This window comes from Accipiter gentilis, chromosome 3, assembly GCF_929443795.1.
Source record: "Accipiter gentilis chromosome 3, bAccGen1.1, whole genome shotgun sequence".
NCBI classification, from domain to species: Eukaryota; Metazoa; Chordata; class Aves; order Accipitriformes; family Accipitridae; genus Astur; species Astur gentilis.
In genome coordinates, this window is record NC_064882.1 from 19,988,510 (window position 1) to 20,003,318 (window position 14,809).

The 14,809-nt window shown below is 44.7% G+C and overlaps 1 protein-coding gene across 1 annotated transcript in view; it reads left to right on the plus strand.

The window, feature by feature from the left end:
• The first annotated feature begins 7,091 nt into the window (after positions 1–7,091).
• GABRA4 (gamma-aminobutyric acid type A receptor subunit alpha4) overlaps positions 7,092–14,809 on the plus strand; it is a 39,981-nt gene continuing 32,263 nt past the window's right edge. Inside the window, exons 1-2 of the mRNA XM_049793886.1 lie at positions 7,092–7,437; positions 7,555–7,673. Coding sequence (XP_049649843.1) covers positions 7,355–7,437; positions 7,555–7,673 — 202 coding nt within the window. The 5' untranslated portion in view covers positions 7,092–7,354. The remainder of the gene's footprint in view (positions 7,438–7,554; positions 7,674–14,809) is intronic.

Below are 14,809 nucleotides of genomic sequence, written 5' to 3' on the forward strand. Positions count from 1 at the left end.
ATGCCACTCCATGCAACAACCACCAGATGGTAATGAAGAGCAGACTGGTTGTGTGTCTTCTGTAGATTAAGTGTATTACCACAATGGCAATTTTTGCCTTTGCAAGCAGAGCTTGCAAGTACGGCTCTAAATGCCAATTTGCTCAGCTGTTTACCGACCCCTGGGCCACTACAAAAGTCTGCTTGGCAGCTCTATTTGCATAAAAAATCGTTCTGTTTGTTTTTATACTAAGACATTTTAAAGGGAATATTTTCTACCTAACACATGAATGCTGATATTATTATTTAGTACGGAGATGTTATCATAACATGGAAAGTTTTGACTGTAGTGGGTGTACAACTATACAAGCTGTCCCTTGTAAGAAGCTAGATGCAGAACACCTTTAGGGGACTGTATGCCTTGCTCCTTCTGAAGCCATAGTGTTTCTTAAAATGTCATGACAGAAAGGATGTATCTCTTCCAAGTAGAAAGGAAGGTCTCTCTGTTAATGTTGTGTGCTTGACATTAGCAAAGAGAGCAGTGGTGGGAAGTGAACCAAGCCAAAGCAAACTGTTTCTTCTTAACTGAACATCATTGTCAGTGCAGAGGCGGTGCTGAGCATGGCTCACCAACCCCCCAGCACGGCAACCTGAGGGAAGAGCAGCATAAACAGAGCCTCATCAGTACTGCTAGCCCCACAGTTTTGAGAATCAGAAGTCAGCCCCACTGGGGTCATGAGATTCAGAAGTCCCAGTTTTACTTATCTGCGTGCAGGATTTTGAGTTCTTTATGCAGTGCCTTGTAAAACACCTAGGTCAAATTTTGGGGGTTTTCTCCCCCATTGTACAATCCAGAGACTTTGCAACTCTCCCTCTCTCTCTTTTAAAGAAAAATAAGGCTCCTCCTGCCTTTGAAAGACCTGGGCAAGCCAAGCGCCATGAAGGCAGCGAGAAAATCACTGAAGTTGATGATGCCAATGGCTTCACAGTGAGTCAGGAGACAGACCTATGGCTCCCATGGCATATTTAACTCATTCCCCAGGCCTCTGCCCCATGACTCATACACTTCTGGGATTAATAGACATGTAATGACCGGGAACATGAAGCCTTCCAGGGAGGCAGTTTGTTGGTGCTTCTGCTCTCCTGTTCCCTCTGGGAGCAGGGGCGAGCAGTGGGATGCAGCTGTCTTAAAACTAGGTGGCAGAGTGGGAGGGTCTGCCTGAAAGTGGGAACCTGAAGGAGACCACAAGTGGGAACACCCAGCCTTCCCCCCCCCCTCTCCTTCTGAGCCACGGCAGCCCCCACGAGCTGCCCCTGCCTCAGCCCCCTGCCCCTCTCTTCAGCCTGCCTGCCGCCTCTGAAAGCTGCAGGTTTGCTACCGTTGCTCAGGGCAACCAAAATTTTTGACACATACTGCGTTAAACTTGGCAGCCCCGACAGGGGAAGGCAGGGTACAGGGCAGTGGCTTCCCAGATTCCTCCCCACAACCCTGCCTGCCGTGTCCTTCACCTCGATGAAGCAGAGACAGCCTCGTACTGCTTTTAGAAAAATCTCTATTCCCCCCTGCATGAAGAGATCTTCTTACCGTATTTTTTGGGGGGTGCCCATTTTAGAGATGGGAATCAGGAGATCTGCTTTATTCCTCACTCTGCCACTAAGGAGGTGACCGTGACCTGTCCTGATGGCCCCTGCATTTCTAGCCTCCTGCTGCAGGTGTGACATGGGTCAGTGACATGCCTGATTACATGAGTGCGTGTGCTGGGGAAGCAGCAGGGTTAGATGAGAAATGAGAGGTGGAGGCATAGGAATTCTCTAACGATTTCTTGCTGAGAACACTTTTTGCCCCAAATTGGCAGTTCCTGCAGTGAGTGCTTCCACAAACATGTTTCCATTGCAGTGTGTAGAGTAGCGGTCCCCTTAAATATGAAGCTCACAGTTTACCTCCTTAAACATCCATGTGTCAATCACTAGAAGAATCCACATAAATCCTATTGCAATCAGTAATAGCAATATATATATATGTGTGTATATATATATATATTTGGTACTCAAAGGATTTTCTAGCCTTTTTCCAAGAAATCAAGGACATGTGTGTTAAAATAACCATGGTACTGTAGAACAGTCTTGTAAATACCATATGTCAGAGGAAAAAATACACGGCTAAATGCATGTCGGCATCAGTTCCTGCAGTTTCGTAGGAGTTCTGGCCATGGAAGTGAAGCAAAGCTGGACCAGCGGAAGGTTCAGTTCTACACAGAGCTTATGCTGTGCCTTGAAAAGGACTGCTGAGGTGGTGATTAGTGAACTGACCTGGGACACAGCAGACTGGAATTGAGCTCCTGTTCTGGTGCAGATTTCTCACATGGTGTTATGGTGTTGCGTTGTCAGGTTTTTTGCATCTCAGTTCCCAGCAAAACTTCCTTGTGTCCAATCCTTAGTTAGTCTTATCTATCTAGACTGTAAATTCTGGAGAGAAAGAAATGCACCTGATAACACACTAACTACAATGAATGCAATGGGATCCTTCTAAAACTGGAGGTAGCAACTTTGTGATCAGATACTGAAATGAGAAGCTGGAAAGAAAACTACTAGAACTACAGCAGGGGGGGAAAGCTGGACTGGAAGAAGAGCCAGAAAGAGCTTAAGCATCTATCTTACTGCTCCCACAGCAGAACTGAAATGGCAATCAATAGACTCAAAATCCAGACTCCTTAACATAAGCACTTCCCTAGAGGTAAAATCAAGGCCCACAGTATCCTCGTGGCCCCACTGATTAGAAACTCTTCCCTGAACAGGTAGTTCAGGTTTCTCCTGGGCTCCAGTTCAAAGTCTTGATAAAACCAAGGACAGGTGGGGGTTTTTTTGCAGGTTCCCACAATCTTTTTAATGTGTGCGGATGCAGGAGAGGAGGGGAGTGAAAGACCCCTTGCACACTTCAGGAGGCGCAAGGACAGGAGTGAAAGACCCTATAATTGGCTGTACAGACAACGTATTCATATCTTTTCTTGGTCATCTACCAAAAATGGGATTGGGGTATACCTTTTCCAAAGAATGGATATTCAACCCCTGACCTTTAAAAAGGATGTATGTTAAGACAAGCCGTTTGATCAAGACTGTAAGAAACTCTATCGATATGGGCAGAAACTGTAAAAAGTCCAAGAAATCAATGACTTAGCTATTCAGATAAAGAAACATTTAGGTGCTTGGCAGTGACCCCAGTTTTATCTCCTCTTTTCTAAGTGTTAGAGGCTTTTAACTATGCAATATATAGTTGGGCAATAAAGATTTTCGCAGTCTTTTCCATATAAGCTTCTCTATCTTCATGGATTTGATGCCAGGACTATATCAGGTCAAAATCAGCTGAATAATCAAATCTGCTGGGGAAAAGGATGTAACCTATAATTTACCTATATAACCTGTTTGTTGGTGGAGGCTATTGTTTACCAAAAAAAAAAAAAAAAAAAAAAGAAAAAAGTGAAAGGTTAGATAATGCCTTCCACAAGAAAAGTACCGGCTTCCTTTTTCTTTGCACTTAATCTGATGGTAAAGTAGAAATGAGAAGAGTGATGAAAAACTTTTTTGCTTCTCTGTGTGTTGTGATAAATAAAAAATGATCAAGCTATACTTGAAGATCCATAGCTTTCAATAAAACTGCTTTTGAGGCTTGGCCAGAATGTCTGCTTCATAAAAAATTATTAGGAGGATACATCAACATAGGGGCAGTAAAAAAAAAAAAAAAAAAGTATTTAAGATATTCAAGTGCTTTCTGAGCATATGGAGCTGGGCAAAAATAGTCCCCTTCTTACAATAGTCCACGATGGGTGAGATTTCTTTGGAGAAATCTTGGAAGAATTGGTGGTAAAAGCTGGAGAAGCTGAGAAAACGCCGAATTCAGCAAACATTTTTAGGCACCATCAATCCAGCCTGTGACCACTAAATCCTTCTTGGAGTCATCAAGTTCTTTTAGAGACATGATATAACCCAGAAATTCTTTGAAGTGATCAAAGACCATTTGAAGCAGTATTTTTAAAATCAGCATACATCTGCTGGTGACAATGAAACACCCTGGGAGTTTCTGTATGTGTCTATGCTACAAATACATTACAAAGGAATAAAGAATATCTCTTAAGATGCAATTCAAAAAATGTTGAAATTAGCCAGGGCAATGCATATATCATAAGGTATAAACAAGTACTCAGAGGTGATATATCTGGCTTACAGGACTATTTACTGTTATTTTCAACTGATTTATGTTTCCTTCAAGCCTAGTTTTGTAAAAGTTTCAGCAATATACAAATGACACAGTTTTTCAGATACCAAGGACAACAATCTGGTTTCGGTATTAATCTTACTGAGTTCTTGATAGTCATTGCTGGATCTAAGGGAGGTATTAACCACTGATAAATTTGAGAAGTGTTAGAATTCATTTTCTTGATTTAGAGAAAGTGATTTCTCATTTAGTTTTAGCACTTGTAGGGAGTAAATGCACCCAGATGTCACCTGGATCCTACATCAATACAACCTGCGGCAGGGAGGGTGTGACAAAAGGGCACTATGTCTACCTTTTCTTAGAAAAAAACAACATGAGCATCTTCTTAGAAGCCATGAGTGCTTCTCGCCTGGTGCCCTGGCATGGCACGTCCACAAATCTTTCAACTTGATGTTACCTTTACTGAAGTACCTGTACTGAAGAGACAAAAGGAATCAATAATATTATTCTTTGTTCTAAAGAACCTAGGAATCATTCAAAGACCAGCTAAGTTCCTAAAATTGCTGGAAGGAGGGATAATGGAGTGAGTTTCTTTGATTTTTACCTCTAGCAGAACTACCGGATGTACAACATCCAAGTTCCTTATGACTCCAGGCATGGATCTGAGAGGGAGTTGTGATAACATTTCTCAGGACATTCATGTGGGGAGATCATTACTGGTGAATACCACTTGACTTTTCTGTTTCAGTTTGCACAGGTGTCTATACATATGCAGAAGGTAATAAGACAATCTAAACCCAAGGGTGTCCCCAGCTCTGCCAGGGTGTTGTTGGCTTTCTTCCATGGCAGCTGCTAGAAGTGGCAGTGCTGTAGAGCTGTGGTTTGCTCTGTGACTAGCCAGCAGGATTCTTCCCAGTTCTCAATTACCACCTATTGCCCTTGCTTCAGTTTTGTGAGTTTGGCTTCTGCCAGCAAAATTTTTCTGAGGTATCCCTAGATCAGATAACCTTAGTTAGAAATACTTTCAGTGTTCTGCAACAAGGGATTACTTTTCTCGCAAGGGACAGAAAAACTAGAGATTCTCTTTACTGGAGGCCAATTCTATGTATCCCTTTGGCATAGTCCATGCTACAGCAGAACACTGGTCCAGAAAAACAAATTACATCACTTTATAGATCAAAAGTGTCTGATTAACCTTAATTAATTAATGATTAACCTAACCTTAAGTTAAGGCAAACTTACCTGATGTGGTGAAATTAGACTCCTGAAGAGCTGCTGATTCATCCTTCTGTCGTTCCTGATCAGATTGCTAAGGGAGCCAGGGCAGTGGACTCTTGCTGGCGTGCTGGCTTTCACCTGTGTGTGGAGTTAAACAGGCTGCTCCCAGAGCCTCGTCACAGGAGCCGAAGGGACCTTGGCATGATATCCTACCGTCTGCGTTGTCCAGGCTTGTAAATACCGCACGGAGCACACGTGCCGTCCATAGGCAGGCTGCCCTCTCTGGGAGGTTTCAGCAGAGCATTTGTCGTTCCAGTAAGGCAGTCAGATGAGGATCCCGTAAGGCAGTCAGGAGATGAGGATCCTGTCAAAATCTCAGTAAGCTGACTAGTAATCTGCAGAGGCCTAAATTGGGCTTTTAAAATTGGAAGCAGAACTGACTGCCTAGACAGAGATTTTTGAAAGATAAACAGCATCAGCAAGCTAAATGGATTTCAAGCACAGCTTTAATTGTTTTTCAAAGGAATCAGCAAAGGGCACCCTAGCTGGAATAAGCTCTGAAGTACAATCAGGAAGATTTCAAGTGTACAGTAGTTTTGAAGATAATCAGGCATTTCGGAGCTTGGGGATGCTGTAGCAAGTAATGAATAAAGCCTTTTTATGTCAGCATTGACAGTACTGTAGTCTTGGAGTCAATTACAATACCTGCTCTATGTGCTCCTGCGCGATGAACTTCACCATCCTCATTAGAACTGACATGCACGCCGATTTCCAAACCTAAACAGTTGTCCCTGCAGCACGCTTGATCAGAAGAACAAGTTGTTTATTGCCAACACCTATTGTGTGGGGGACTCCCTTCTCTTTCCCTTTCCCTTTCCCTTTCCCTTTCCCTTTCCCTTTCCCTTTCCCTTTCCCTTTCCCTTTCCCTTTCCCTTTCCCTTCCCCTTCCCCTTCCCCTTCCCCTTCCCCACCCAACTATCCCAATAGCCCGTGACAGACTAGCAACACTTCTGAGTGGATTTTACTGTAATTGTTGCAGAATCCCTTGGACCTCGCATAATGGAAATTATTTGGGTCACCAAACCTTGTTTCCTAATTATAGGAATGAAAAGAAAAAAAGACAGAATGTGAAACCATTCCCTTATTCTGGCATTTTTGCTTTTAGAAACCCGGGATAACCCACTCGCTCCCATCCGTTTCGGCTGCGCTCTGTTTTAACCTTGAAGTCGGAGCCGGCTTTCCTCTCCTCTGCCCCCCCCCAGCTCCTCTCACGCCGGAGCGGAGGGACCCTCCCGCTCCCAAACCCTCCTCGCTGGGGAACTGATGGCTTCCCGCCCCCCCCCCCCCCCCGCCGCTCCCGGTTTAGTGCGGGGGTGTGTGGGGGTGTGTGTGTGTGTGTCCCTCTCCCCCCCGTGGGGAGCGGAGATGGTTGGGACGAACGGAGGCTCGCCCGCCGCGGTCACCACCCCCCCCGCTCCCTCCCACCCACCCTTCCCGCACAGGCACCCCCCGCGGCCGCACCCCCGCCGCCAGGCCACGGGCGGGCCGGGGGGTTTCGGGCTGCGGCGGGGGCCGGAGAGCGGGGCGGGGCGGAGCGGAGCGCGGGGCCGCGGGCGGGGCGGGGCGGAGGTGGGGGGGGGGGGGAGGAGGAGGAGGAGGAGGAGGGTGAGCGGGGCGGGGGACGGACCGGCGGGGACCGGCGCCTGTTGCCCCGAGAGAGTTAACGGTGCGCGGAAAGTCGCCTCTCCTCCGTCCGGGCCGGGCGCCTGGCAAGCGGGGCCCCGCGCATGTAGGGCCGCCGGGGGCTGCCGCCGCCGTCGCCGCCCCCCCCCCCCCCCTTCCTTTCCCCTCCCCCCCCCCGCCCCGCCGCCGGGCCCCGCGTCCCCCTCCCCTCCCCGCCCCGGACAAGGCGTTTAACGTGCCCAGGCGTGAAGTATGGCATGCAAAGATGGTTTCTGCCAAGGAGCCAGCCATCGCCATGTCCTCGGGTCTCTCCATCGCCCTCCTGCACTGCCTGTGCCTGGCGACGTGGTGAGTACCCCGGACGGTCTGCTGGGGGGGTCTGGGGCCCGGGGCGGCCGGTCCCGGTGCCGCTGTCCCCGCCGGCTCCCGGCGGCTCCGCTCACCCCTTCCCTCTTTGCCTCGTAGTCTCACCGGGCCGCCAGGGCAGGGCAAAAAAGAGGAGAAATTGTGGCCGGAGAATTTCACCAGCATCCTGAACAGCCTCCTGGATGGCTATGACAACCGGCTGCGACCGGGATTCGGGGGTACGGTGGCGGTGCGGGGCCGGGGAGGGGGGGGGGGGGGGGGAGAGCGCCGGGCAGGGGCGGGGGGCACAGCGCTTGCCGATCGTACCGACCCGTTACCGACCGAAAACCCGTGTGGCGTGTCCCACCTGCCCCCCACCCCCCCTCCCCCGACCCGGGGTCCGAGCGCTGCGGGGAGGGAAGGGCCGGCGGCGAGGCAGCGCCTGGCCCCGAAAGCTCCGCGGGGGTCTCCAGTAACCCCGGCCGTGGGGGTCCCGCTGGGGCGGTCCCGGGCTCAGCCCCCGCTCCGCTGCGCTTGCCCACACCCTGGGCTCGGGCCGCTGCTGCTGCTGCTGTTGCGCTGGACCATAAGAAGCCCTGAAGCCGGCGAGCGTGGGCTTGATGGGGATGGAGGGACCTGTCTGACATCCAGATTCTGCTGGCTCTTGGTAGTTTTTGACCCCTGAATGCCACGGATCGGGTCCTGATAGAAACAAGTGCACTTTTACTGGCCTAGGAGGGCAGGTCTTTGATGAGTTCTGTTCCACTAGTTAGGGAAAACCAGAGCTCAGCCGCCTGAGCACACCAGTTCTTTACCACAGTTGCTCGAATTCCAGCTTTGATTTAGATGTAGTAGACTTAATTGCTGTATAGGAATTACAAGTGGAGGAGTCTCGAATTTGCCTTCACCTGTGCTCTGCATGCGGGGGTTTCGTGCCCCTTCCCTGCCCCAGGCTGTTAAGATGCAGTTCTGTGCTGCTGAAGAAGCAGCCAGACTTGCAGTTCTTTATTGGTTTTGATGGTGCCGTGTAGAGACTTGGAACCAAAAATCGCTAGGATCCAGATGAAATAAAACTTTGTTTTGTAATCTGGAATGAAGATATTAAAAATACAGATTTGAAAGTTAAAAAAAAAAAAAAAAAAAAAAAAAAAAAAGGAAATGCTACAGCCCTTCTTAAGATGCACAAAGCTGTAAGGAGCATTTTATAGGCTGCTTCCTATACAGGATTGAATGAGATCCTTGCGTAGGTTTATGTTGCGAAATACTTTCTTCCTCCTCTGAAAGTACTGTCTTCATGCACGTGATCCATCTACGCTGACATGTATGCCAACACGTTCCCCACATGCCATATACAGTGCTCACATGCATGATCATGATTGTTAAAGGACAACACTTGGCATCATTGATCACTCCTTTATTATGGAAAAATGAGGCCTTCTGTAAGTTAGCTTACACATTAAGCGAGAAGGAAGCTAAATTTACTGGCACCCAGAGAGATCACTGGGAACCGGTAGGCTTTTGCAATTTACTCTCTGTGGAGAGGTTACAGACACTTCTGCATGCGTACAAGAGAACTGCTATGTTTGGCCTCATTTTAGGTTGAATGCCAACTAATTAGTCATCTAGCGAAGATGCTTTATGAGCATTATCAGATTTCCAAAATTAAACGACTACTAAATATGTAATATGACATACAGTTTATGTTGATTTTTTATTTTCATACAGTTGTCCTTTGCAGGATATTTTGCAAGAGCAGATCTTTTTCCCCAGTAAGAGTTGCAGACTTTCAGCAAAATGCTGTCAAGGAGAAAAAGTTCATTGTATCTCCCCGAACTTTTATAACAGCAATATTAAAGTAAATGATAGAGGGAGAAAAAAACTCTCAGATTTCAGCCTGGGGAAAACACTTCCTAGTGAATATTTCACAAAATATTGCTTCTTGCTTCTTCTTTCCTTGTAACATCTAAACCACTCATCTTTCAGTTCAGAACTTCGAAGTAAAATATGGGGAAAAAATGCTTTATTTTTGAAAATGATGCCTGCCTCCCTAGCTCCTTACAGCAAAAGTTATCTTCACCTGATTTTGCAGGAACAACTTAAAAAAAACAAACCAAAACCAACCAAAGAAAGAAATTTCTGCAATTGGTCAGATCTGGCTTTTTGACATAACTCAGAGTAAGAACTATGGATTAGTTATTAAAACATACACTATCCAAATCCCTATATTGGGGGGTGTTTTTTGCTGTTCAATCTTTATGACAAATGGGACTTGACTCTTAAAAGTGGTTTACCCACTAGTTTGTGGCATAGCAGACAAAATGTCAGAGGGGGTTGGCAATATTTAGAGAGGGAAAGTATAGTGTGTTTTGGTAATGTTAAACCTACATCACTTTCTGATGAACAGCAGAATATTTATTTTTGTTTTATTCTTGAAGCTGATTCACCATCTAGTTTTCACGTGGCTTGAAATGTAATGAAGGTTTTATTTTAAGAACAAAAGGCAGCACAGAGGTCTGACTGATGCTGATTTTAAACTTCAAATCAATGAAAACATTTCTAATTCTGGCTCAAATTATGTTTAAAATCAGACTTGGGGAGGTAGCCAAATTCTGAATTTTGCTGGCATCTTCCAGACTTGCCACAAATAACAGTTCATGAAGTTCTTTCGCATGCAGAGCAAAGTAGAAAACATTAGATTTTTGAGATTTCCTAAAACTGTATCCAAATTCTCCATGCTATTGTTAATTAGCACAATTTTTGGTAGTTATGGAGAAGAAGTTAAATTGCCTGAGAATGCTTACAAATGTGGAAATCGTCTCTCGGGAGGGTTTTGAACCTCGGTGGAGTACGTGGAAGCTTGTCTTGGTACTTCTTATGCAGGAGCATGGTGTATGTTGAGGGTTAATAGAAGAAGGAAGTTTCCCATGTCGTTGGATTGCATTACAAACCCACTATATTAAATGGATTTAACAAACCTAAAAAGTTGCTGTCAGTTGCTGAGCACTCTGACGTTTGGTAGTGTAATAAACAAAACCAGAAGAGTTTATGAAAAGGTTATTAAAGACCATTTAAGTGAAAGTTTCCATTAAGTTGGGGGGGGGGGGAAATCTAAAGAAGCAAGAGAGAAGCAGAGATTTCACCTAGAAATTTAGTGAAACAAAGCAGAATGGGCAGTTTTGTGTAGTAAAGAAAAAAAACCCCAAACCCAAGTGCTGTCAGGAAAACTTTAAATGCATGAGTTTTGAATTTCAGGAGAGGGAAGGTATTTAGGGACTAATGAATAAAGTAATGCTGTATGATGTTTGAAAATAGTGTGGTGGAAATGAAGTAAATTCCATTCCCTACACTGTATGCCCCATTATATCATTATAGTGAATTTCTGAATGCAATTAGTAATGCATGTGGGTTTCCTGGTCAAAACCACTCTATATGAACAGTGTGTTTACAAAAGCCACTTGTAGTGTGATTAAATAAAAGCATTATCTGCTGGAAAATTCAAAAGTATTACCACAATGCTATTTTGATTCAGCTGTAAAACTTGGAAGCAAAAGCATTTCTAGTTATACCCTAACTCCACTTTTCATTTGTTTTTAAAAATTTTCTGTATGACACAAAGGAAAACTCTAGAAAGTTGCAAAAGCTGGCTTTTCTCTGAAAATCGCCTTTCTGCTGGTGATTAGTTTCAAAGTAATGCTAGAAGTCCAGAGAATTTTTAAAAGGAGCACTATTTGCTTGAAGTGAAAGGCCTGGGTCTGATTTGCCATTTTAAACACTGGCATGGTTTCAGACTTTACCTGAGCAACTCTTGACATAAGTTAAGGGCCTGCGAGATCCAGTCTAAACCTGTATTGGATTGTAACTTTAAAAAATGTAATGGTGTCTTTGAAACTTTCATGATACAGTGACTCATCATACTTAAGCCTGCACTTAGGGAAGCGAGAAGGAATGGAGGGACTGAAGCTGGTGAGGGGCAGCATCACTGTGTGCTGCCATGTATCTGCTAATTTTAATGAATTGTGCCTTTTAGAGAACATCTCATCTGGTGTCTTGCTTTTAATGGTCGATTGTATGGCCGGACCAAAGAAAGAAGGTGGTGTGTGACTTGCTTCCTGCCCAAGGCGCTCAGGTTGACTCTGAAACCCACTGACGTTAGCTCTAAACAAGCTGACACAGGACGTTCCTGGCTCGTTGTGGTGTGACTGCCCATCAGTTGGTGAAAGCTGGAGCTCTCTCTCCTCTTGGGTTCTGTTTATTTGTGTGAGGTAGTCTGGCATGAGCTGCAGGTCTCACTACCAGCTAGCGAAATGGTGATAGCTCTGTGCCTTTCGGTTTGGAAGTTGCCATGTACGCTGGCTTGTGAGCAGAAGGAACAGGACCCTGTTCACTCTTTTTCCTTTTCTTCCTCTTCCTCTTTTCATATTCTTTCTCATGATCTCATGCCTGTGAAAGTGCAGCTGGGTACTTGGTCGAATTAAATATGTTGGCCATTGTCTCCCCTAAGAAGGGTAGGAGAGGGCTTCTCGGCCCCTTTTAGGCTGTGTGATGTTCAGCTGATGAACAGCATTTCTGAAGAGTTTGATCTCCTGTCAATGCAGGAGGAGTGACTTTAGTCAGAAAATAAACACAGAATAAATTTGAAGAGCAAAGACAATTTTCTGTTTCTAGAGAAAAGAAAAATATCTACATGATTATCTGCTCTTATTAGGAACTCATGTGTACCTTCAAGGTTCCATTGCTCAGCCTAATGGATATTGTAATTTATTTTTATTTTTTAGATTGCAAATGGACTTAAAAGTGAGCATTGTGAAGTGAAGCTGATCGGGTTTTTTTCAGGCAGTTGTCCAGTCTTCCTCAGTTGGTGAGAGTAGATGACTCAAAGGCTTAACAGGATATGGTGTTAGATACCTGTGGTTGGCTGATTTGAATTTGGCCCAGGTTAGTAATGCTTGAAGTCATTACCATCTGTCTGTTGTTCAGTGACCTGCGTAAAATTAGCTGATATTCTTAGTCCAGTTCTTAGTAGACAGGTGTCCACATCATGAAAATTGGCACCAGTATCAAGCTTGTTGGCTGTCTCAGCAGAGATTATCTGCTGATGAACAGGCAAAGAAACAGTAATCTCCTCATTTCTGGAGGTATGGTTTTCCATTTTCAGGGTTCAGACATGCTGATGGATGAACGTATGTAGAGACAAAGGTTGTTGTGTGCTGCTGCTGCCTTTGTTGTATATCTCTTTTGGTAGAGAATGTAGCCCACGTGTTCGAATTCCACATTAATTTTTTAAAAACGCCCTACCTAGTTGTTCTGGCTTCCTAATGGAAATCTTACATATAGCAGGTGTCCTCAGCTGTTCCTTCTGATAGACTGAAACAAGAGAACATGCTTCATATGATGGCTTCTCCCCCCCCCCCCCCCCCCCCCTTTTTTTTTTTCCTTCACTTGAAAGATATCAGACCTATTCAGGCAGCAAGAATTTGGAAGGAGAAAGCACCAAATCTTTCACATGTAGTTATATTTAAAAAAAAAAAAAAGTCTGTAGCAACTACTTTTTTTTTTAGATGTCGCTGTAGGAACTGATGTAATATAATTTCATGTAGTTTATGTATCCTGGGACTGATCTCATAATAGCAGCAATAACTGCACTTAGCAGTTAAATTGTACTTTGTATGTTGAAACCTTTGTACAGACTCGTTTGCTAATGTTCCCAATTGGCTGCGTGACTCCTGATGGCAAAATCTGCAATATATAGAAAGCCTGTGCAGGATTTGACTGTTTACATACAGTGGAGATCTCTGCAGTGATAGTTGCCTATGGAGACGCGGGCATAATGGAGCCCAAAGTCTTTCACTGGGAGCTGTGCTGCAGTTCAACCCATATGTTGGCAGAAAACGCATGGGAGAGCTGTCTTATGTTCCTCTTCACAGGGTTAGGGCCTGGCATCGCTTCTTCAGCCCACATGGAACATCTCTATCTAACACTGAACTATTCTGGCTTTTTGCAGGGGTTGCTTTTAATCCTGCCTGAGCTTCTTTAAAGTATATTATCTTGCAAGCAGTGATTCAGACTTAACTGTTCCCACTGCAGTGTGTAGGACTCTCCTCCTATTTCATTGACATAAAAATACACACCAGTATGTTATAAATAGTTCTTCAGCATTCCTGAGGATTTATGGTGGATAGATACTTTCTGAACATCCATTGAGGGATAAGCCCAAATGGTCATATTTAAAGTTAATTGGCCTTCTTACAACTTGCTGCATTTTATTGCCAGTAATAGAGTGTTAAGGATTCTAATAGGATCTTCTGCTTGCAGAGCCTGAGTTGATTAAGTGGTGCAACATGTTCATTTCGGAGGGCTGCTTAAATCACCAGTAAAAGTAGGTTAGGTGACTACAGATCACCTCCTCGCTGACAGGAATTCCCACGATTAATAATAGTGTTGTTTTGAAAAAAAGAATGACTCACTATTTGTTCCCCGCTATTGTTACCAACTGGAGTTATGTTTTCTTCTAGAACAAGACTAAGGGATAGGTTTTGGTGTCGCTATAGATACTCCTGGGTTGGCATTAAGTACTGGGATGTGCTAGAACATCCAAGATTTGGCCCTGGCAGTTGTGCACTGACAGTGTATGTAGGTGGAAGATGTGGAGCACGATGGGGCTGCAATTGGAGAAAAAGCATTAGGGAGATAATCAGCTTCACTGTCCCTTGCTGCTGTCTTCACTCCTCCCAAACATGTTCCTGTTTGACCAAAGTTTTGGGTGCAAAGCAAGGATTTGTGCATCGGTACTAGCTGGATAACTGTTATGATGCCTCAAATATTTCTCGATCTTCATTCATCTGCCATTTTCTAGTGGCCTAAAATGTGATTTTAACATCTGTTTTGTCACTGTACTGCCATCATGTCAGGCATGCAACCAAAAGTAATCTTTATTTTCAACCTTATTTTGTGTCTTTGTTATTGCCTGCTTCCTTCTTTCTCATGGGTCCTACTAATAAATAAAGGTTTGAGAGCAGAATAACAGTTACTAAAGAGTGAACTCAAGCGTAGTTTTGGTCCTTTGCTGTTGCCACAGGATTTCTAATAGCATTAAGTCGTAGGCTTGCAGATTTGGAGATTAGCTTCTTGGTCTTAGCTCTCTCCTTCTTTCTGAGAAACTCCAAAAAATAAACTTGCAAAAAGCCTCTGAATGCTTAGTGCTCATGAAGCTGTAATCATTTAATAAAACAAACGAAATCAATGCCAGAGGAGAAGCAACTCATGCCTGTGGGAAAAATCTGTCCCTTTGCTCAGTTTGATATGATTATAAAATTACAGTGTTCTTTGAGCTAAAGAAAAGCAGATATCGCCAGAGGGAAAGCAGTTAAAGGTTTGG